Here is a 23607-nt window from a genome sequence, read left to right as displayed (position 1 = left end):
CGCATACCAGGATTGAGGGGTGAGGGGACCATGCATACCAGGATTGGGGGGTGAGGGGTACCACACATACCAGGATTGGGGGATGAGGGGACCACGCATACCAGGATTGAGGGGTGAGGGGACCATGCATACCAGGATTGGGGGGTGAGGGGTACCACACATACCAGGATTGGGGGGTGAGGGGACTATGCATACCAGGATTGAGGGGTGAGGGGACCATGCATACTAGGATTGGGGGGTGAGGGGTACCACACATACCAGGATTGGGGGTGAGGGGACCATGCATACAAGGATTGGGGGGTGAGGGGACTATCCATACCAGGATTGGGGGGTGAGGGGACCATGCATACCAGGAGGGGGGTGAGGGGTACCACACATACCAGGATTGGGGGGTGAGGGGACCATGCATACCAGGATTGGGGGGTGATGGGTTCCACACATACCAGGATTGAGGGGTGAGGGGACCATGCATACCAGGATTGTGGGGTGAAGGGTACCACACATACCAGGATTGGGGGGTGAGGGGACCATGCATACCAGGATTGGGGGGTGATGGGTTCTACACATACCAGGATTGAGGGGTGAGGGGACCATGCATACCAGGATTGTGGGGTGAAGGGTACCACACATACCAGGATTGGATTGGGGGGTGAGGGGACCATGCATACCAGGATTGGGGGGTGAAGGGTACCACACATACCAGGATTGGGGGGTGAGAGGACCATGCATACCAGGATTGAGGGGTGAGGGGACCATGCATACCAGGATTGGGGGGTGAGGGGTGCCACGCATACCAGGATTGGGGGTGAGGGGTACCACGCATACCAGGACTGGGGGGTGAGGGGACCATGCATACCAGGATTGGGGGGTGAGGGGACCATGCATACCAGGATTGGGGGGTGAGGGGTACCACACATACCAGGATTGGGGGGTGAGGGGAACCACACATACCAGGATTGGGGAGTGAGGGGACCATGCATACCAGGATTGGGGGGTGAGGGGTACCATGCATACCAGGATTGTGGGGTGAGGGGACCATGCATACCAGGATTGGGGGATGAGAGGTGCCATGCATACCAGGATTGGGGGGGTGAGGGGACCATGCATACCAGGATTTGGGGGTGAGTGGTACCACACATACCAGAATTGGGGGGTGATGGGACCATGCATACCAGGATTAGGGGGTGAGGGGTACCACACATACCAGGATTGGGGGGTGAGGGGTACCACACATACCAGGTTTGGGGGGTGAGGAGACCATGCATACCAGGATTGAGGGGTGCCATGCATACCAGAATAGGGATGAGAGGTACCATACATACCAGGAAAGGAATGCGGGGTACCATGCATACCAGAATGAGGGGTACCATACATACCAGGATAGAGATGAGGGGTACCATGTATGCCAGGATAGGGATGAGGGGTACCATGTATACCAGGATTGGGGATGAGGGGCCCCATGTATACCAGCATTGGGGATGAGGGGTCCATGCATACCAGGATAGGGATGAGGGGCCCATGCATACCAGGATGAGGATGAGGGGTGCCATGCATACCAGGATGTGGGTGAGGGGCCCATGCATACCAGGATGAGGGATACCATACATACCAGGATAGGGATGAGGGATGGGGTACCACACATACCAGGATTGGGGATGAGGGGTGCCACGCATACCAGGATTGGGGGTGAGGGGTGCCATGCATACCAGGATTAGGGATGAGGGGTGCCATGCATACTAGGATTGGGGGTGAGGGGTGCCATGCATACCAGGATTGGGTCTGAGAGGTGCAATGCATACCAGGATTTGGGGGTGAGGGGACCATGCATACCAAGATTGGGGGGTGAGGGGACCATGCATACCAGGATGAGGGGTACCACACATACCATTATTGGGGGGTGAGGGGATCATGCATACCAGGATTGGGGGGTGAGGGGACCATGCATACCAGGATTGGGGGGGTGAGAGGACCATGCATACCAGGATTGGGGGGTGAGGGGACCATGCATACCAGGATTGGGGGGGTGAGGGGACTATGCATACTAGGATTGGGGGGTGAGGGGTGCCATGCATACCAGAATAGGGATGTGAGGGGTGCCATGTATACCAGAATAGGGATGAGGGGTACCATACATATCAGGATAGGAATGCGGGGTACCATGCATACCAGGATGAGGGGTACCATACATACCAGGATAGGGATGAGGGGTACCATGTATGCCAGGATAGGGATGAGGGGTACCATGTATACCAGGATTGGGGATGAGGGGCCCATGCATACCAGGATAGGGATGAGGGGCCCATGCATACCAGGATGGGGATGAGGGGTGCCATGCATACCAGGATGTGGGTGAGGGGCCCATGCATACCAGGATGAGGGATACCATACATACCAGGATAGGGATGAGGAATGGGGTACCACACATACCAGAATTGGGGATGAGGGGTGCCACGCATACCAGGATTGGGGGTGAGGGGTGCCATGCATACCAGGATTGGGGGTGAGGGGTGCCATGCATACCAGGACTGGGGGTGAGAGGTGCCATGCATACCAGGATTGGGGGTGAGGGGTGCCATGCATACCAGGATAGGATGGTGGTGACAGGATGGGGGCAACACAAATACCAGGAGGGGGGCAGCACATACCAGCATGGGAGATCATATACCAATAAAAATGCTCGCCACCCGGGCGTAGAACGGGTTCAATAGCTAGTTTTCTATATTTCTGCATAAATTTGACTTAATACTACATACGATTTTCAAACAAGTCCTAAAAGTACATAAAGAGAACCAAATCAAACAAGTGAAAAATATGTAATTTTTTAAATACATGAGGAAAATTATCTAATATAACATGTCTGTGAGTGGCAAAAGTATGTGAAACTTTGTTTTCATTACGTAGTGTGACCCCCTTGTGCAGCAAAAATTGTAGCTAAACATTTCCAGCAATTCATGCTTAGTCCTGCTGTCATGCTGCTGGGTTTGAACCCTTGAGTCTGTGTTTGGTTGTCGGATTCTCTGTCTACCAAGCCACTGTAGACACACCTTTTTCCTGGGTGTTTTGTTTCTGTTATCCTTTCTTCATCTCTCTTTAGGGTAACAGGTGTTTTCAGTTACTTATTAATCTGCCCTATCACCTTTCGGGTGCGGCTTTATATCCCCCCCCTCCCCACGCTGGCATTTCCTGCTGGTGATAGTTTTCATATGGATGTTCAGTAGTGATGAGCGAGCATGCTGATTACTCACTATTGAAAGCGAAAAAGAAACAGGCATTCCTCACATGTATTAAAGCTGTCAAACAGTCGCAAATCATGCACACGGGAGTGATTCAAACATAAAACCGAGCATGCTGAAGATACTCGGTACTCGTCCGAGCATACTCGCCGAAAGGGTTCAGACATTCTGTTGTTGTTAAAGCCAGTCAGGGAAATTACAGAAAAGGGATTCCTCTTTTCTGTTTCTTTAACTTTCTCTGCATCTATCTTCTGTTGCTTACTAGGAAGTATGTGATATATTAGCTAACAGTATTTACTTTATACTTTATTTTGTATTTCATGGTTTATTCTTCTCACTTTGGGATCCCTTTCTTTTTCAGCACACTTTCACTTTTGTAGGTTATTCACATGCTGCTCTGCCCTCCAGTTCTTTAGGAGGAACGTGAAGCAACTCGACGGCCTTTTAGGCAGTTTAGGTCTGAGTTGTCATCTTCTAGTCTGAGGTTAGGGCTATCTCTGCTCATGCAGGAACCGGGATCGGGATCTCAAGTCTGTACAGGAACCGGAAGGGTCAGTTGCAGCTTTTTAGTATATTATCTATTTTCTCAAGTGAGTTGCTACACAAGCATAACACCTGCAAAAAAAAAAAAACTTCATCTGTAATGTTGGTGGGTTTTCTCCCATGAACTGCTTGCTTCAGGTCCTTCCAGAACAGAATTTTGACTTTGCTTTTGAAAAACATTAACTTTATTTTTCTTTAAGTATTCTTTTGTAGAACGATTTGTGTCCTTTGGGGCGTTGTCTTGCTGCATGACCCACCTTCTCTTAAGATTCAGCTCATGGACATGGAAATTTTCCTTTAGAATTTGCTGGTTTAATTCAGAATTCATTGTTCCATCAATGATGGCAAGCCATCCTGGCCGAGATGCGGCAAAACAGGCCCAAACCATGATAATGCCGCCAGCGTGTTTCACAGATGACATGAGAATTTTAAGCCGTAATGCAGTGTTTTTCTTTCTCTCATAATGCTTTTCATTTAAACCAAAAAGCTCTATTTTGGGTTTATTCATTCAAAAAACAGGGTTCCTATAATATTCTGGCTTGTCCAGGTGATCCTTAACGGGGTCTACTAGTCTAGCAGATCGGAAAAAAAAATCATGTTTTTTTTTCATGTATTTAGCGTGGAGAATATATTTGCAAAACAATTTAGCTCAATTCACATATGCCTTATAGGGTGCGATCTCCGGTGCGCACTTGGACCGCACGGCGCACAATGGAGCATTCCATCGGCCTTGTGTGTGTGTGTGCTTTCTTAGCTTTTGGATCAACTTGCCCAAAAGATGGTAATTTTTTGGGTGGCATTTTAAAAAACAGTCTTTAGTATTATGACCCTTAGTAATCACCTCACAGTGTTCAGAGATCTAATATGGTGATGATTTGCCGGAACGTTGTCTTGGAGTAGAAACGCAAAATAACAACAAATTCGCTCAATTCACTCATTTGGATTTTTGATCTGAAACATCTTTATTCGGGTGCAAAGATTGTGAACATAGCTACGTTTTTGGCTATAATTATCTTTAACGACGGATTTATGCCAATTTTTAAAGTAATGGACGTGATGGGAATGTCTACTGAACAGCAATCGGAGATGTACACACACACTCGGGACGAGGCTCGTTTAACTCGCTCAGAGCGAAGTTCATCTGACTCAGATCTCATCATTGAAAAGATAGAACAGCTCTGCAGGAATTTTATGAGCACAAGGAAGGCTCATTATAGTCCTGGAATAGATGAGTGCTCATAAGCAAACGTATCTCTGTGTAATCAGTAAAAAGAAACATCTTTTTCACAACTACTTTTTTTAATTCAGTGGCCACGATATCTCCAGAACCAATTGGTCAATTGAGTTGGGCTTGTGCACACATTTTCAGTATACAGTGGGTACGGAAAGTATTCAGAGCCCTTTAAATTTTTCGCTCTTTGTTTCATTGCAGCCATTTGGTAAATTCTAAAAAGTTCATTTTTTTTCTCATTAAAGTACACTCTGCACCCCATCTTGACTGAAAAAAAACAGAAATGTAGAAATGTTTGCAAATTTATTAAAAAAGAAAAACTAAAATATCACATGGTCATAAGTATTCAGACCCTTTTGCTCAGACACTCATATTTAAGTCACATGCTGTCCATTTCCTTGTGATCCTCCTTGAGATGGTTCTACTCCTTCATTGGAGTCCAGCTGTGTTTAATTAAACTGATAGGACTTGATTTGGAAAGGCACACACCTGTCTATATAAGACCTCACAGCTCACAGTGCATGTCAGACCAAATGAGAATCATGAGCTCAAAGTAGCTCAAAGACAGAATCGTGGCAAGGCACAGATCTGGCCAAGGTTACAAAAGAATTTCTGCATTACTCAAGGTTCCTAAGAGCACAGAGGCCTCCATTATCCTTAAATGGAAGAAGTTTGAGACCACCAGAAGTCTTCTTAGACCTGGCCGTCCAGCCAAACTGAGCAATCGTGGGAGAAGAGCCTTGGTGAGAGAGGTAAAGAAGAACCCCAAGATCACTGTGGCTGAGCTCCAGAGATGCAGTAGGGAGATGGGAGAAACTTCCACAAAGTCAACTATCACTGCAGCCCTCCACCAGTCGGGCCTTTATGGCAGAGTGGTCCGACTTAAGCTTCTCCTCAGTGCAAGACATATGAAGGCCCGCATAGAGTTTGCTCAAAAACACATGGAGGACTCACAGACTATGAGAAATAAGATTCTCTGGTCTGATGAGATGAACATAGAACTTTTTGGTGATAATTCTAAGCGGTATGTGTGGAGAAAACCAGGCACTGCTCATCACCTGCCCAATACAATCCCAACAGTGAAACATGGTGGTGGCAGCATCATGCTATGGGGGTGTTTTTCAGCTACAGGGACAGGACGACTGGTTGCAATAGAAGGAAATATGAATGCGGCCAAGTACAGAGATATCCTGTCCACCAATGTTCACCATCCAAACTGACGGAACTGGAGAGGATCTGCAAGGAAGAATGGCAGAGGATCCCCAAATCCAGGTGTGAAAAACTTGTTGCATCATTCCCAAGAAGACTCATGGGTGTACTACCTCAAAAGGGTACTTCTACTCAATACTGAGCAAAGGGTCTGAATACTTATGACCATGTGATATTTCAGTTTTTCTTTTTTAATACATTTGCAAAAATTTCTACATTTCTGTTTTTTTTTCAGTCAAGATGGGGTGCAGAGTGTACTTTAATGAGAAAAAAATGAACTTTTTAGAATTTACCAAATGGCTGCAATGAACAAAGAGTGAAAATTTTAAAGGGCTCTGAATACTTTCCGTACCCACTGTATGGCTAAGTGCCCACGTTGCGGAAATGAAGCATATTTTTTACGCTTCTCTCTGGCGGGAAAATCGCATGCGGATTTTACATGCGGTTTTCCCACCAGGTAGAAGCGTTTGTGAGGCGTCTTTGCAGCGTCTTTGCATGCATTTCCGCATGCGGGTTGTCAAGCACTTCTCCAAGTGATTTAAGCATCACTTGGAAAAGTGCTTGACAACTTGTTCACACTATATAAATCCATGCAACCGGCATGGATTTATATAGTGTGACCAAGTAATAGTTAAAAAAAAAGAATCAGAATGGTAAAAAATAAAAAAATAAAGTTTATACTCACCTTCCGATGCATTCTCTGCCCCTTCTGGAGTCTTGAGCGGCTCACGCTGTTGGGTGCAGGACCTGCGGTGACGTCATTGAGTCATGTGATGGGTCACATGACTCAATGACGTGGCAGGTCCTTCACACAACAGCGCGACGGAGGGAAAACATCAGAAGATAAGTATAAACTTTATTTTATTCTTTTTTTACAGGTTCTTTGGTACCCAGGTCTGGATGAGAGTCTCCTCTCCTCCAGACTTGGGTACCATCCGCACATTGATTCCGCATGCGGAAACGCAAAATTAAGGAACATGCTGCGGATTTTTGACCGCAGCATATACGCTGCGGAAAAATCCGCAGCATGGGCATTGACATTGCGGAATGCCATTGGGGACCATGGGGTGCGGATATACATGCGTTTTACAAGCGTTTACGCTGCGGAAATTCCGCAGCATATACACTTGTAATACGCAACGTGGGCACGCAGCCTATAAGTGCCTATCTTCTGTACCAGAATCAAGTCGAAATCCTTATACTTTTCTGCAAAAAAATTGCAAAAATAGCATAAAAATCGGGTGTCTAGACTAGAAAACCCCCTTAATATACTGTAAATTGGTAGAAATGTTCTTTTTGGAGAGCAGTGACTTTTTTTCTTGCAATGCAGCACATCATTGTTCAATGTTCTCTTGATGGTAGACTTAAAGATTAACGCTAGCTAATGTAAGAGAAGCCTTTAATAACTTAGAGGTCACCTTGGGTTCCTTTGTGACCTTGCAGACTTTTATACACCTTGCTCTTGGAGTGGCCTGTTGGTTGACCACTTCTAAGAAAGATCATAATGGTCTTGAATTTCCTCTATTTCTACACAGTCTGTCTGACTGTGGATTGGTGAAGTCCAGGGGCGTAACAACCATTATACTACACGTATGATCATGGGCTGTGCATTATACTACATGTATGATCATGGGCTGTGCATTATATTACATGTATGACTAGGGACAGTGCATTATACTACACGTATGACTAGTGGCAGTGCATTATACTACACGTATGACTAGGGGAAGTGCATTATACTACACGTATGACTAGGGGAAGTGCATTACACTACACGTATGACTAGTGGTAGTGCATTATACTACACGTATGACTAGGGACAGTGCATTATACTACACGTATGACTAGGGGAAGTGCATTATACTACACGTATGACTAGGGGAAGTGCATTACACTACACGTATGACTAGTGGTAGTGCATTATACTACACGTATGACTAGGAGCAGTGCATTATACTACACGTATGACTAGGGGCAGTGCATTATACTACATGTATGACTATGGGCTGTACATTATACTACATGTATGACTATGGCTGTGCATTATACTACATGTATGACTAGGGGCAGTGCATTATACTACATGTATGACTATGGCTGTGCATTATACTACATGTATGACTAGGGGCAGTGCATTATACTACATGTATGACTAGTGGCAGTGCATTATACTACACGTATGACTAGGGGAAGTGCATTATACTACATGTATAACTATGGGCAGTGCATTATACTACATGTATGATCATGGGCTGTGCATTATATTACATGTATGACTAGGGACAGTGCATTATACTACACGTATGACTAGTGGCTGTGCATTATACAACACGTATGACTAGGGGCAGTGCATTATACTACACGTATGACTAGGGGCAGTGCATTATACTACACGTATGACTATGGGCTGTGCATTATACTACATGTATGACTATGGGCTGTGCATTATACTACATGTATGACTATGGGCTGTGCATTATACTACATGTATGACTATGGCTGTGCATTATATTACATGTATGACTAGGGACAGTGCATTATACTACACGTATGACTAGGGGAAGTGCATTATACTACACGTATGACTAGTGGCAGTGCATTATACTACACGTATGACTAGTGGCAGTGCATTATACTACACGTATGACTAGTGGCAGTGCATTATACTACATGTATGACTAGTGGCAGTGCATTATACTACACGTATGACTAGGGGCAGTGCATTATACTACACGTATGACTTTGGGCTGTGCATTATACTACATGTATGATTATGGGCTGTGCATTATACTACATGTATGACTATGGCTGTGCATTATACTACATGTATGACTAGGGGCAGTGCATTATACTACATGTATGACTATGGGCTGAGCATTATACTACATATATAACTATGGACTGTGCATTATACTACATGTATGACTATGGGCTGTGCATTATACTACATATATGACTATGGGTTGTGCATTATACTACATGTATGACTATGGGAAGTGCAGTATACTACATGTATGACTATGGGAAGTGCAGTGTACTACATGTATGACTATGAGAAGTGCAGTATACTACATGTATGACTATGGGGGATGCATTATACCGTATGGAGGACTATGGGCTGTGCATTATACTACATGTATGACTATGGGCTGTGCATTATAAAATATGAAGGACTATGGGGGACGCATTATACTGTATGGAGAACTATGGGGGTGCATTATATTATAGGGAGGACTATGAGCTGTGCATTATACTACATGTATGTCTAGGGGCAGTGCATTATACTACACGTATGACTATGGGCAGTGCATTATACTACATGTATGACTAAGGGAAGGGCAGTATACTACATGTATAACTATGGGCTGTGAATTATGCTACATGGATGACTATGGGGGATGCATTATACTGAATGGAGGACTATGGGCTGTGCATTATACTACATGTATGACTATGACTGTGCATTATACTACATGTCTGACTATGGGGGATGACTAGGGGCAGTGCATTATACTACATGTATGAATAGGGGCAGTGCATTATACTACATGTATGACTAGGGGCAGTGCATTATACTACATGTATGACTATGGGCAGTGCATTATACTACATGTATGACTAAGGGAAGTGCATTATACTACATGTATGACTATAGGCTGTGCATTATACTTCATGTATGACTATGGCTGTGCATTATACTACATCTATGACTATGGGCTGTGCATTATACTACATGTATGACTATGGGCTGTGCATTATACTACATGTATGACTATGGGCTGTGCATTATAAAATATGAAGGACTATGGGGGACGCATTATACTGTATGGAGAACTATGGGGGTGCATTATACGGTATGGAGAACTATGGGGGTGCATTATATTATAGGGAGGACTATGAGCTGTGCATTATACTACATGTATGACTAGGGGCAGTGCATTATACTACATGTATCACTAGGGGCAGTGCATTATACTACATGTATGACTAGGGGCAGTGCATTATACTACAAGTATGACTATGGGCAGTGCATTATACTACATGTATGACTAAGGGAAGTGCATTATACTACATGTATGACTATAGGCTGTGCATTATACTTCATGTATGACTATGGCTGTGCATTATACTACAAGATTGACTATGGCTGTGCATTATACTACATGTATGACTATGGGCAGTGCATTATACTACATGTATGACTATGGGAAGTGCAGTATACTACATGTATGACTATGGGAAGTGCAGTGTATTACATGTATGACTATGAGAAGTGCAGTATACTACATGTATGACTATGGGGGATGCATTATACCATATGGAGGACTATGGGCTGTGCATTATACTACATGTATGACTATGGGCTGTGCATTATAAAATATGAAGGACTATGGGGGACGCATTATACTGTATGGAGAACTATGGGGGTGCATTATACGGTATGGAGAACTATAGGGGTGCATTATATTATAGGGAGGACTATGAGCTGTGCATTATACTACATGTATGACTAGGGGCAGTGCATTATACTACATGTATCACTAGGGGCAGTGCATTATACTACATGTATGACTAGGGGCAGTGCATTATACTACAAGTATGACTATGGGCAGTGCATTATACTACATGTATAACTATGGGCTGTGAATTATGCTACATGGATGACTATGGGGGATGCATTATACTGAATGGAGGACTATGGGCTGTGCATTATACTACATGTATGACTATGACTGTGCATTATACTACATGTCTGACTATGGGGGATGACTAGGGGCAGTGCATTATACTACATGTATCACTAGGGGCAGTGCATTATACTACATGTATGACTATGGGAAGTGCAGTATACTACATGCATGACTATGGGAAGTGCAGTGTACTACATGTATGACTATGGGAAGTGCAGTATACTACATGTATGACTATGGGAAGAGCAGTGTACTACATGTATGACTATGAGAAGTGCAGTATACTACATGTATGACTATGGGGGATGCATTATACCGTATGGAGGACTATGGGCTGTGCATTATACTACATGTATGACTATGGGCTGTGCATTATAAAATATGAAGGACTATGGGGGACGCATTATACTGTATGGAGAACTATGGGGGTGCATTATACGGTATGGAGAACTATGGGGGTGCATTATATTATAGGGAGGACTATGAGCTGTGCATTATACTACATGTATGACTAGGGGCAGTGCATTATACTACATGTATCACTAGGGGCAGTGCATTATACTACATGTATGACTAGGGGCAGTGCATTATACTACAAGTATGACTATGGGCAGTGCATTATACTACATGTATGACTAAGGGAAGTGCATTATACTACATGTATGACTATAGGCTGTGCATTATACTTCATGTATGACTATGGCTGTGCATTATACTACAAGATTGACTATGGCTGTGCATTATACTACATCTATGACTATGGGCAGTGCATTATACTACATGTATGACTATGGGAAGTGCAGTATACTACATGTATAACTATGGGAAGTGCAGTGTACTACATGTATGACTATGAGAAGTGCAGTATACTACATGTATGACTATGGGGGATGCATTATACCGTATGGAGGACTATGGGCTGTGCATTATACTACATGTATGACTATGGGCTGTGCATTATAAAATATGAAGGACTATGGGGGACGCATTATACTGTATGGAGAACTATGGGGGTGCATTATACGGTATGGAGAACTATAGGGGTGCATTATATTATAGGGAGGACTATGAGCTGTGCATTATACTACATGTATGACTAGGGGCAGTGCATTATACTATATGTATCACTAGGGGCAGTGCATTATACTACATGTATGACTAGGGGCAGTGCATTATACTACAAGTATGACTATGGGCAGTGCATTATACTACATGTATGACTAAGGGAAGTGCAGTATACTACATGTATAACTATGGGCTGTGAATTATGCTACATGGATGACTATGGGGGATGCATTATACTGAATGGAGAACTATGGGCTGTGCATTATACTACATGTATGACTATGACTGTGCATTATACTACATGTCTGACTATGGGGGATGACTAGGGGCAGTGCATTATACTACATGTATGACTAGGGGCAGTGCATTATACTACATGTATGACTAGGGGCAGTGCATTATACTACAAGTATGACTATGGGCAGTGCATTATACTACATGTATGACTAAGGGAAGTGCATTATACTACATGTATGACTATAGGCTGTGAATTTTACAATATGAAGGACTATGGGGGCGCATTATACTGTATGGAGAACTATGGGGGGGTGCATTATACTGGAGGGAGAACTACGGGGATGCATTATACTATAGGGAGGAATATGAGCTGTGCATTATACTATATGGAGGACTATGGGGAGTGCATTATACTTCTGCTATGGGGCCCCATTACTTCTATGTTCGCCACCTGGTGAGTATAATAGTTTTTTTTATATATACATTAAAGATCAGCGGCAGAACGGGGTACATATGCCAGGATGGGGGATATATACAGTACAGACCAAAAGTTTGGACACACCTTCTCATTTAAAGATTTTTCTGTATTTTCATGACTTTGAAAATTGTACATTCACACTGAAGGCATCAAAACTTTGAATTAACACATGTGGAATTATATAGAAAAATATAGCAAGAAAAAAGCAGCTAAGTAAAGAAAAACGAGTGGCCATCATTACTTTAAGAAATGAAGGTCAGTCAGTCCGAAAAATTGGGAAAACTTTGAAAGTGTCCCCAAGTGCAGTTGCAAAAACCATCAAGCGCTGCAAAGAAACTGGCTCACATGAGGACCGCCCCAGGAAAGGAAGACCAAGAGTCACCTCTGCTTCTGAGGATAAGTTTATCCGAGTCACCAGCCTCAGAAATCGCAAGTTAACAGCAGCTCAGATTAGAGACCAGGTCAATGCCACACAGAGTTCTAGCAGCAGACACATCTCTACAACAACTGTTAAGAGGAGACTTTGTGCAGCAGGCCTTCATGGTAAAATAGCAGCTAGGAAACCACTGCTAAGGACAGGCAACAAGCAGAAGAGACTTGTTTGGGCTAAAGAACATAAGGAATGGACATTAGTCCAGTGGAAATCTGTGCTTTGGTCTGATGAGTCCAAATTTGAGATCTTTGGTTCCAACCACCATGTCTTTGTGCGACGCAGAAAAGGTGAACGGATGGACTCTACATGCCTGGTTCCCACCATGAAGCATGGAGGAGGAGGTGTGATGGTGTGGGGGTGCTTTGCTGGTGACACTGTTGGGGATTTATTAAAAATTTAAGGCATACTGAACCAGCATGGCTACCACAGCATCTTGCAGCGGCATGCTATTCCATCCGGTTTGCGTTTAGTTGAACCATCATTTATTTTTCAACAGGACAATGACCCCAAACACACCTCCAGGCTGTGTAAGGGCTATTTGACCAAGAAGGAGAGTGATGGGGTGCTACGCCAGATGACCTGGCCTCCACAGTCACCAGACCTGAACCCAATCGAGATGGTTTGGGGTGAGCTGGACCGCAGAGTGAAGGCAAAAGGGCCAACAAGTGCTAAGCATCTCTGGGAACTCCTTCAAGATTGTTGGAAGACCATTTCCGGTTACTACCTCTTGAAGCTCATCAAGAGAATGCCAAGAGTGTGCAAAGCAGTCATCAAAGCAAAATGTGGATACTTTGAAGAACCTAGAATATAAGACATATTTTCAGTTGTTTCACACTTTTTTGTTAAGTATATAATTCCACATGTGTTAATTCATAGTTTTGATGCCTTCAGTGTGAATGTACAATTTTCATAGTCATGAAAATACTGAAAAATCTTTAAATGAGAAGGTGTGTCCATACTTTTGGTCTGTACTGTATGTATATATATATATATATTATAATATAATATAATATAATCAGGATGGGGCCCAAGATAAGGGACAAATTCCAGGAGGGCCAGGATGAGGGACACATATACATACATATCTATATACTCAGCCTTAGGGTATCAGGGTATATATACTGTATATATGTACATATATATAATCAGGATGGGGGGGCCCGATTCAAATTTTGCACCAGGGCCCATCAGACTCTAGTTACGCCACTGGTGAAGTCAATGCTCTATCGAGACAGTTTTGTAACCTTTTCCAGCCTCCTGAGCATCAACAACTCTTCTTCTGAGGTCCTCAGATATCTTCTTTGTTTGTGCCATTACACACTTTCATAAGCATGTTCTGTGCAAATCAGTCTTTGATAGATACCTGTTCTTAAAAAGAAAAACACCCAACGCCCAATCACATCTGATTGTCATCCCACTGATTAAAAATACCTCACTATTAGTGATGAGTGAGCGTTTAACCCTTTAATCGAGCATGCTCGGGTGCTCGCTGAGTATTTGCGGCGTGCTCGGCATCTAGGTTTGAGCCGCCGTGGCTGCATGTGTCGCAACTGTTAGACAGCTGCAACACATGCAGGGATTGCCTGTTTGTTAGACAGCTGCGACACATGCAAGAATTGCCTAACAGCCGCGACACATGCAGTCGCGCAGATCAAATCCACATCAAACCTAGTTGCTGAGCACGCCGCAAATACTCAGCGAGCACCCAAGCGTGCTCGATTAAAGGGTTAAACGAGCACCCAAGCGTGCTCGATTAAAGGGTTAAACGAGCACGCTCTCTCATCACTACTCACTGTACTTTCACCTTCAAATTATCTGCTAATCCTAAAGGTTCACATACTTTTGACACTCACAGACGTGATATTGGATAGTTTTCCTCATATAAAAAATTACAGTCTAATGTTGCTGATATTTTTTACTTAGTCTTGTTTATCTACTTTGAGGACATTGTGAAAATCTCATGTAGTTTTAGGTCAAATTTATGCAGAAATATGGACAATGCTAGAGGGTTCACAAACTTTACCCTCTATTGATCACCTATCCAATCGATCAACAATATCAGATTTGAGGGGGTTCTGGCAGCTGCTGGATTTAAACACTTTGAACAGAGCAGCAAAGCGTAGCTCTATTTATTGTGTAGTGGCCTCTGTCCAGTATAGCACAACAGCTCCTATTAAAAGAAGTACACGGCAGTGGCCACTATAGATTGAATAGAGCTGTGCTCTGCAGCTCCATTCAAAGAGTTTACATCCCGCAGCCTCTGAAGCAAAAAAACAGCTGATTGGTGAAAGTGCAGGTGTCAGAACTAGTGATGAGTGAGTATGCCTCATTAACCCTTTCGGCGAGCATGCTCAGGTGCTCGCCGAGTATTTTGGCGTGCTTGGCATTTCAATCATTGTTGCCGCGCCTGCAAGTGTCACGGCTGTTAGACAGCCGTGACACATGCTGAGATAACCTGTTCGCCAGCCTGCATGTGTCTAACAGCCATGACACTTGCAGGAGGGGCGACAATAAATGAAATGCCGAGCACGCCAAAATACTCGGCGAGCACCCGAGCATGCTCGCTGAAAGGGTTAATGAGGCATACTCGCTCATCACTAGTTAGAACCCCACCGATATGATATTGATGACCTATCCTACGCATAGGTTATCAATATCATGTGCCTCGACAACCTTTTAACATTTTTACCTGACATCTGAGTGAGTTATTACATCTGATAAACCCTTATTTCCTTTACCTTTCACGTTTGTATATTCAATCTTCTGCTTGATCTTGACTTGCTCAGTAACATATAGTGTTGTCTGTGTTAACACGAGATTCCGAGGCCGAGCTTTAAATCCATTTCTGTCGTACTTTATTACTGCAATGCCATACTAGGAAATAGGGACAAAAGTTATCCAAGTCTCTACAAAAACTAAATCTTTAATACTAAGCAAAGTTAATTTCTAATATTTTTTTTACAGGTGAAAATAAACAAATCAAACAGGAATGACTGTTTTCTTCACTAAATATTATCATGTAACAATACATTTTCATAAGAGATTAAACTCTACAGTACAGCAGGGACACATGGTCTACCTGCACTTCCACTCTTCATTTTGTAGGCCGCTAGTCGCTTTTTGGCCTGCAGCCTACAGAATGACAAGGTGATGCATTGGCCGAGTCCTGGGCGGGGGTGGAGAAACATGATGATCTCATTATGCTGTGCGTGCCCAAGCAAGATGGCAACACCGTGTTGGTCTGTCCACATCTTGCCACTCTCTGCCAGCAGACTCACCAAGGGTTAGGTGACTGTGGGGCATCATATAGTGTGGGGACTAATGTGAGTGACATCATATAATGTGAAAGGCATTATACTATGTAGAGGAAACTGTGGGGGCATCATACAGTGTGGTGGGTCATTATACTGTGAGAGGACTACTTGGGCATCCATCATACAGTGTGCATTATACTGTGTATGAGGGAGCTATGGGGGCATCATACAATGTGGTGGGGCATTATACTGTGTGAGGACTACTTGGGGATCCATCATACAGTGTGAAGGGCATTATACTGTGTATGGGGGAGCTATGGGGGCATCATACAAGGTATGGCCAAGGTAAGGCAGGCTGAAACCCAACCCCAACAGAACAATACACGGAAGTTAAAACGTCAAGACTGGGCCAAGAAATATCTGAAGACTAATTTTTCAAAGGTTTTATAGACTGATGACATGAGATTGACTCTTGATGGACCCAATGGATGGGACCGTGGCTGGATCAGTTATATGCACAGACCTCGACTTTGACACAGACACCAGCAAGGTAGAGGTGGCGTACATCTGTGGGCTGTCAGGGCCGGGACAAGGGGCAGGCAGGGTATGCCCATGCCTAGGGCGCTACCTTCTGCTTCCCCGAAGTGGGTGAACTTTGGAAGGAAAAAAATTACATAGCTGAATGCCTGTGGCCGCTTGGCCCCTTCCTCCAGCTGCAGACATTCAGCAATTGATGGCCGGGATGCAGGCACACAGGGGAACAGTGTCAGCCTCTGACACCGCTCACTCCTCTGCTTGCGCTCTGGTAGTCGCTCCCTCCCCGCCAATGGCAGCAGGCTATGCGGCCACTATGGGGCCCGTGAACCTGGGGGCCTGGTGACCGCGCCAGCACTGGGCCCCCCCGCCCGTCATCGCAAGTTCAATTGTATCGGCATCCTGGATGCCAATACAGTTGAAAGCAATGATGAAAGAGGGAGCATTGGCTGATGCTCCCTCCCCCATAATTCTTCCTCGACATCTGACGTCTTAGAGCAACTGGCGCCATGTAGTGATGTCATGGCACCCGCTGCGCTAAGATGTCCGACGCCGAGGAAGTGTGGCACTTCAGAACGTTCGCTGTAGAGACTGGAGCAGAAGGGGAACGAGGAGGAAAGGTGAATATTGTTGTTTGTTTGTTTTTCTTAAATCAATGAGAACATTGTGGTGGCCAGAATACCGTATGGAGGACTATGGGAGTGCATATGGAATACTATGAGGTGCATTATATTATATGGAGGACTATGGGGGGTATATTACACTATATGGAGGACTATGGGGGGGCTGTATTACACTATATAGAGAACTATGGTTAGTGCATTATACTATATGGAGAACTATGGGGAGTGCATTACATATGGAGGACTATAGGGAGTGCAGTATACTACATGGAGGACTATGGGGTGCATTATACTATATAGAGGACTATGGGAGGTGCATTATACTGTGGATGTGGGGACATTACAAGAGGGGCTGACTGTGGAGATATCATATTATATGGGAGACTGTGGGGGATATTATACTGTATTTAGAGGGTTGTGTTGGTGACCATACAATATAATGGGGGGCTGTGGTGGACATCATACTGGATAGGGGGCTCTGGTGGCATCATAGTGTATGTTTGCGGTCTGTTGTGGATATACTGCATGGGTGGCTGTGGTGATCATCATACTGTGTAGGGGTACAGTTTGGAGAGGACAAAATGTTGGGCAGTATGAGGGCATAGTGTGAAGAGGGGGCACAGAATGATTATGGAATAGGGGAAGCATGAAATAGGGGCACAGTATGTAGAGAGGTTAGCGTGGCAGGGGACAGTGTGGAGATATAGAGACTGTACGGAAAAACAGTGGAGATGAGGCAGCCATGGTTTAGGATCATGAGTTACAAATGTATATGGGCGTGACTTGACATTACAACTGATTACTGTACTGATGGTGGTTCTGGTGATATATTCATGTACTAATGGTGGTTCTGGTGACATATACTTGTACTGATGATGGTGCTGGTGTATTTATTTACTGACTGTGGTTCTCGTGATGTATTAATGTACTGATGGAGGTTCTGGTGACACATTAATGTACTGATAGTGGTTCTGGTGATGCACTTATCTACTGATGGTGGTTCTGGTGCCATATGCATGTACTGATGGTGGTTCTAGTGACCTAGTTATTTACTGATGATGGTTCTGGTGCTGTATTTATGTATTATTTATGGCTCTGGTGTTCTATTTTTGTACTGATGACGATTTTGGTTTTGTATTGATGATGGTTTTGGTTAGGAATAAGTCATCAGAACAATCATCACTACACAAATGCATTAAAAGATCTACCATCCGTACATGAATACATCACCAGAACCACCATCAGTACAGGAATAAGGCACCAGAACCACCATCAGTTTTTTGCAAACTGTATTTGTCTCATGACGGATGGAAAAACCATTATATGTATCCCTTTATCTATAATTGGGTTTAGTTTCCATTAGGATATCTGCCAAATGCTGGACACCTTAATTGAAACCAAACAGCCCCCATTATAGTTAAACTATATTAATTTCCATGACCGTCCTTGGGTCTGACATTTAAAATATAGGATGTCAGGGATGAATATAGCAATTTGTCCCTCGTATTGTGTAAATAGTCCATAAACAATGAATGATTCTATACCTAACTTTGAAAACATACTCCCTGTTCAGCCTTACCCCTAAAGTACATTTTTTTTTTTTTTTACTTTTGCTGGTATTTTTGGGTGAAAAAGGTAACAATTCTAGTGAAAGTAGTCTACAGAGCTTGTTATCCCACCGGAAGGGAAGGAGGGGGGGCATAAGGGGACTCGTTACTTAGCTTGGGGGCTGAGGGTTCATGGGGGTTGGGATAGGCGCCATCGGCTAGGGCACCAAAATACCTTGTCCCGGCCCTGTGTGCTGGTATTGTTAAAAAACTCAAAATCAACTCACAAATCTACTGGCAGTGTTTAGAAGACACTTTCGAGCTATGGTACAGGAATAAGTCTACATCTTTCACGAAAATCATGATTTTTATGCTTGGCTAGCCAGTAAAGGCCTTAGAAATGAAAGAATAATGACATGGCCACCTTCCTCATCTGACTTAAACCCTATAGAGAACTTGTGGACCCTTCTTAAATGGGAGATTTACAGTAAAGGAAAATTGTACACTGCTCCGAATGGAGTACGGGAGGCTGGGGTTGGTGCTGCCCAAAAAGTTGATCGTCATCAGATTAAGAAACTCCATAGATGGAAGACTTACGACTGTTATTGAAAAGAAGGGGAGCTATCTTGGTCACTGATAGTTTCTTGAAATGTCGGAAATGTTTTTTATACGTATTGAATTGTTTGGTTATTATTCTCACTTTAACAGATGAAAATAAACAATTAAGATGGGAAAATACTTCAGCACACTAACGGTATGTGCACACTTGGAATATTTTGTGAGCATAAATTTCTGCACCATTTCTGCATCTCTTGGAAAAAAACACAACCTAAAAACGTTGAGTTTTTGCCACCTTTTTGCCTGCGTTTTTCACCAATTGGATGCACAGAAAAAACGCAGGCAAAAAGGTGGCAAAAACTCAACGTTTTTAGGTTGTGTTTTTTTCCAAGAGATGCAGAAATGGTGCAGAAATTTCTGCTCACAAAATATTCCAAGTGTGCACATACCGTTAGTGTGCTGAAGTATTTTCCCATCTTAATTGTTTATTTTCATCTGTTAAAAATCGCACAGAGGATTGACATGCTGCAGATTATTTTCTGCACCAAATCTACAAGTCAAAAATACACTTCAGGTTTCTCATTAACTTTGCTGGCATCAGGTTTTGCTAACAAATCAACATGGCAAAAAACGGACCATTCTGCACCAAATCTGCAACGTGTGCACACAGCTTAATAGTTGTCCAATAATTATGCTCACATTGATATTCTCCTAAGAAAGACAAAATCTCACTTTTACTTTCTTAAATATTCAGGTTTCAGGTATAGTAATGTGGCGCCCCTGAGGGTTCGACCGCCACAGGGATGCTGCACAGGGATGCTGCACTTCTCTATGGAGTGTGGTGTTCCTCCTCTGAGGTAAGACCAGTGTGATAGTTGTGACCCAACCTTTGCATCCAACACCACACTTCTCCACCAGAGGGAGCTAGTATGCACTAGGTGCTGCTCCCCTGGTTACAGGGAGACTGGGGAACCAAGAGTTAGGGGAACCAGTTAGTGGGTGAGGGTGGAGGACTTACAAGTTAGTTACACTTTAGATTTCATATTTAATACAAAGCCATCTTTGGTCCTCGTGTTTGGTCTTTTGCTGGTCGTTGATAGTCAAGGTCCTTTCGGCTGTTCTCTGTGCTGTCATATACTGTGTGAAAATGTGACCTCCCTCCCAGAGCACAGATCCTGTGTGGGCCTGCACCGGCAAGGGACACAGCCCTCGTACCTTAGCCTGGGGACGAGGGGAAGGTTGTAGACAAGGAATGTCTCGACCCGGTCAAGTACCAGGACCAAGAAGGCCCGGAGCTTAAGAGTGTGGCTCCACAGCAAATGGATCCCAGGCAGGATGCAGACGGAGCGGTGTACGCCACCTGTCCTCGCCATGCTGATATATTCAGAGGGAGACCCAGCCTATTCGCACACACACGGACAGGAAAGGATTCGGTCTGTAGTTCAGGAACACTCTGGTGTAGGGTCCCGACTGAATGCTGGACTTACTCGGAGGTTGTCGGACCCCCGTCCCTGGTGACCGCAGGACTCCGCGGGGAGCAGGGAGTCGCCTTCCTTTGCCAGCTATGTGAGTAAAGCCTTGGAAGTTCACCCCTATGGCCTCCGGACTGTTATTCCTGCGCCACACCGCGCGACGCGGCATCCGTTCCCCTCTACTACTACCCCCTCCATCCTGTCCCTCTGCCCTGAGGCCTTGCTCTGCCTGTGGGGAGTAGTAATAACTTTGACCGCCATAACATCATGCCTCAGCGGACTGCAGCGGCGCTGGTGGCCCTTCACCAGGCACCACAGGTGGCGTAGTCGTTAATTAGCCACTCAACCCGGATAAGCCCACACCATCTCCTTTTAATGTGACGGCCCTGAGCACGGGTCGGGTCCGGGCCACGGCTGCATTCCATCTCTCCATCACAGGACCCGATTCCGAGTCCCCCATCCACCCAGGGTTAACTAAAAGGGCTTACACCGGAGACTGGACGTCACATTAACCTTGTGGTTGTTCAATATTAGAATTAATCTTCAAAAATACAAATTGCCTAATAATTGTGATCACTGTATGACGGTAATATCAGTGTTGTTTTCTGTATAAAAATGTATTTTAAGTAACAGGATTGCCCCATACCCATGAGTAGGGTGTGTGACTGTAGTTGTATACATAGATACCTGGTTAGGGACTCACTCAGATGTGTTTCGCCCATGCTGAACCTCTAGCTATGCCTTTGTCGGATCGCAAATATTAACTAAATATTGTAATAAAAATGTGATGGTTAATGCAGTTGAACAACTTACTTTCATCTTGTCAAACAACATAAGCTGGTGGACTTTTGGACTGATATCCTGTTCAGCTACGACATAAAACATAAATACAACATTCAGCTCCATGGCATTAAGTTCCTAGTGATATTAATATGTACCGTATATTCCGGCGTATAAGACGACCTGGTGTATAAGACGACCCCCTACTTTCCTGTTAAAATATAGAGTTTAGGATATATTCACCGTATAAGACTACCCCTTTTCCAACGCATACCAAACACCGGTAAAAATAAAAAAAAAACAGATTTGAATTTAACATGGTCCTTTTTTAATTTAAATTCTTATGACATGCAGGTATATAGCAGGAAAACTGTCACTCATAAACATATTAAAATAGGGGGGACCCCACGTCATTTTTTGGGGGGGTCCCCCATTCTAATAGCTAGTAAAGGCTAGGTATTCAGCTGGGGGCTGATATTAGTAGCCTGGGAAGCTCCGTGGGTATTACCCTCTTCCCAGACTTCAAACATCTGCCCCAGCCGTCTGCTTAACCTCCGCTAGAGACTATAATGATGGTGGATCCCACGCCAATTTTCTTTTTAAAAAATCCTTTATTTTAACACTAAATGACAATTGAGGGGTTAATAAAGATGCAGTCCCTAAATTATTAATTTTGTAATTAATTTTTCTCAAAAATGTTGACGTGGGGCTTCGCCATATTTTTGTGTCCAGCCAGGTACAGCAGGCAGGAACGGGCTGCCCCCAACCACCAGCTGCCTATTTGTACCTGGCCGGACACAACAATATAGGGAAGCCCTTTTTTTTTTAATTATTTCATGAAATAATTTAAAAAAAAAATACGTGGGGCTTCGCCCTATTTTTGTGTCCAGCCAGGTACAACTAGGCAGCTGGGGGCTGGAATCTGCAGCGCAGGGAGGCCCAAGCTTTCTGGGCCCCCCCCGCTGCAAATTGCAGTCCGCAGCCACCCCGGAAAATGGCGCGTTCATAGAAGCGCCATCTTCTGGCGCTGTACCCAACTCATCCAGGGCCCTGGTGCGGTGGCTCACTGAGTAATAAAGGGGTTAGGGCCAGCTTGGCATTATCAGCTGGCCCTAAGCCCGAAATTCATGGGGTCACGCCAATATTAGACATGACCACCATGAATTTCTAGTAAAGTAATTAAAAAAAACACAACACCCAGAATAAAGTCCTTTAATTGAAATAAACACACAATTTTTTAATGTTCTAAATTAAACCATACTTACAGTCACGCCCATTCCAGCTGAAGCCAACGATCTCCTGCAATAAAAGTAAAATAATAAAGCAACCTCATCCTTACCTTTCCATGGTTCCCAGGACCGGTCCAGCTCTGCTACATTCACATGACAGGCTGCACCGCAGCAGAACGCTGCCGTTCAGCTTGCCATTCGGCAGACACTGAGAAGCGCAGGCATGCTTGTGCTCCTCAGTGTCTGACTGTGACGGCATCCAGATGAGCCGAGATCATGTCCAATGAACTCGGCTCACCTCATGCACGTCACTGACAGCGTGGGAAAATTCTCCTGCTCCCCGCATGCACAGTAGAAGTTTCCCACGCTGTCAGTGACGGACGTCCAGGAGGTGAGCTGAGTTCATTGTCGGCTCATCTGGATGCCGTCACAGTCAGACACTGAGGAGCGCAAGCATGCCTGCGCTTCTCAGTGTCTGCGGGATGACAGG

At 44.3% G+C, this 23607-nt stretch overlaps 1 protein-coding gene across 1 annotated transcript in view; it reads right to left on the bottom strand.

Moving 5' to 3' along the window:
• The window catches only part of MYO1H (myosin IH), a 223288-nt gene that overhangs the window by 31140 nt on the left and 168541 nt on the right, over positions 1–23607 (bottom strand). The window contains exons 27-28 of the mRNA XM_073672594.1: positions 21922–21977; positions 15859–15994 (exon numbers count right to left, since the gene is read on the bottom strand). Coding sequence (XP_073528695.1) covers positions 15859–15994; positions 21922–21977 — 192 coding nt within the window. The remainder of the gene's footprint in view (positions 1–15858; positions 15995–21921; positions 21978–23607) is intronic.

Source organism: Phyllobates terribilis, unplaced genomic scaffold, assembly GCF_046119375.1.
Source record: "Phyllobates terribilis strain yellow unplaced genomic scaffold, ASM4611937v1 Scaffold_1__5_contigs__length_1240528914, whole genome shotgun sequence".
Classification (NCBI taxonomy): domain Eukaryota; kingdom Metazoa; phylum Chordata; class Amphibia; order Anura; family Dendrobatidae; genus Phyllobates; species Phyllobates terribilis.
Note: the sequence above shows the minus strand (reverse complement) of the source record. Positions and strands in the feature narration are given on the sequence as shown.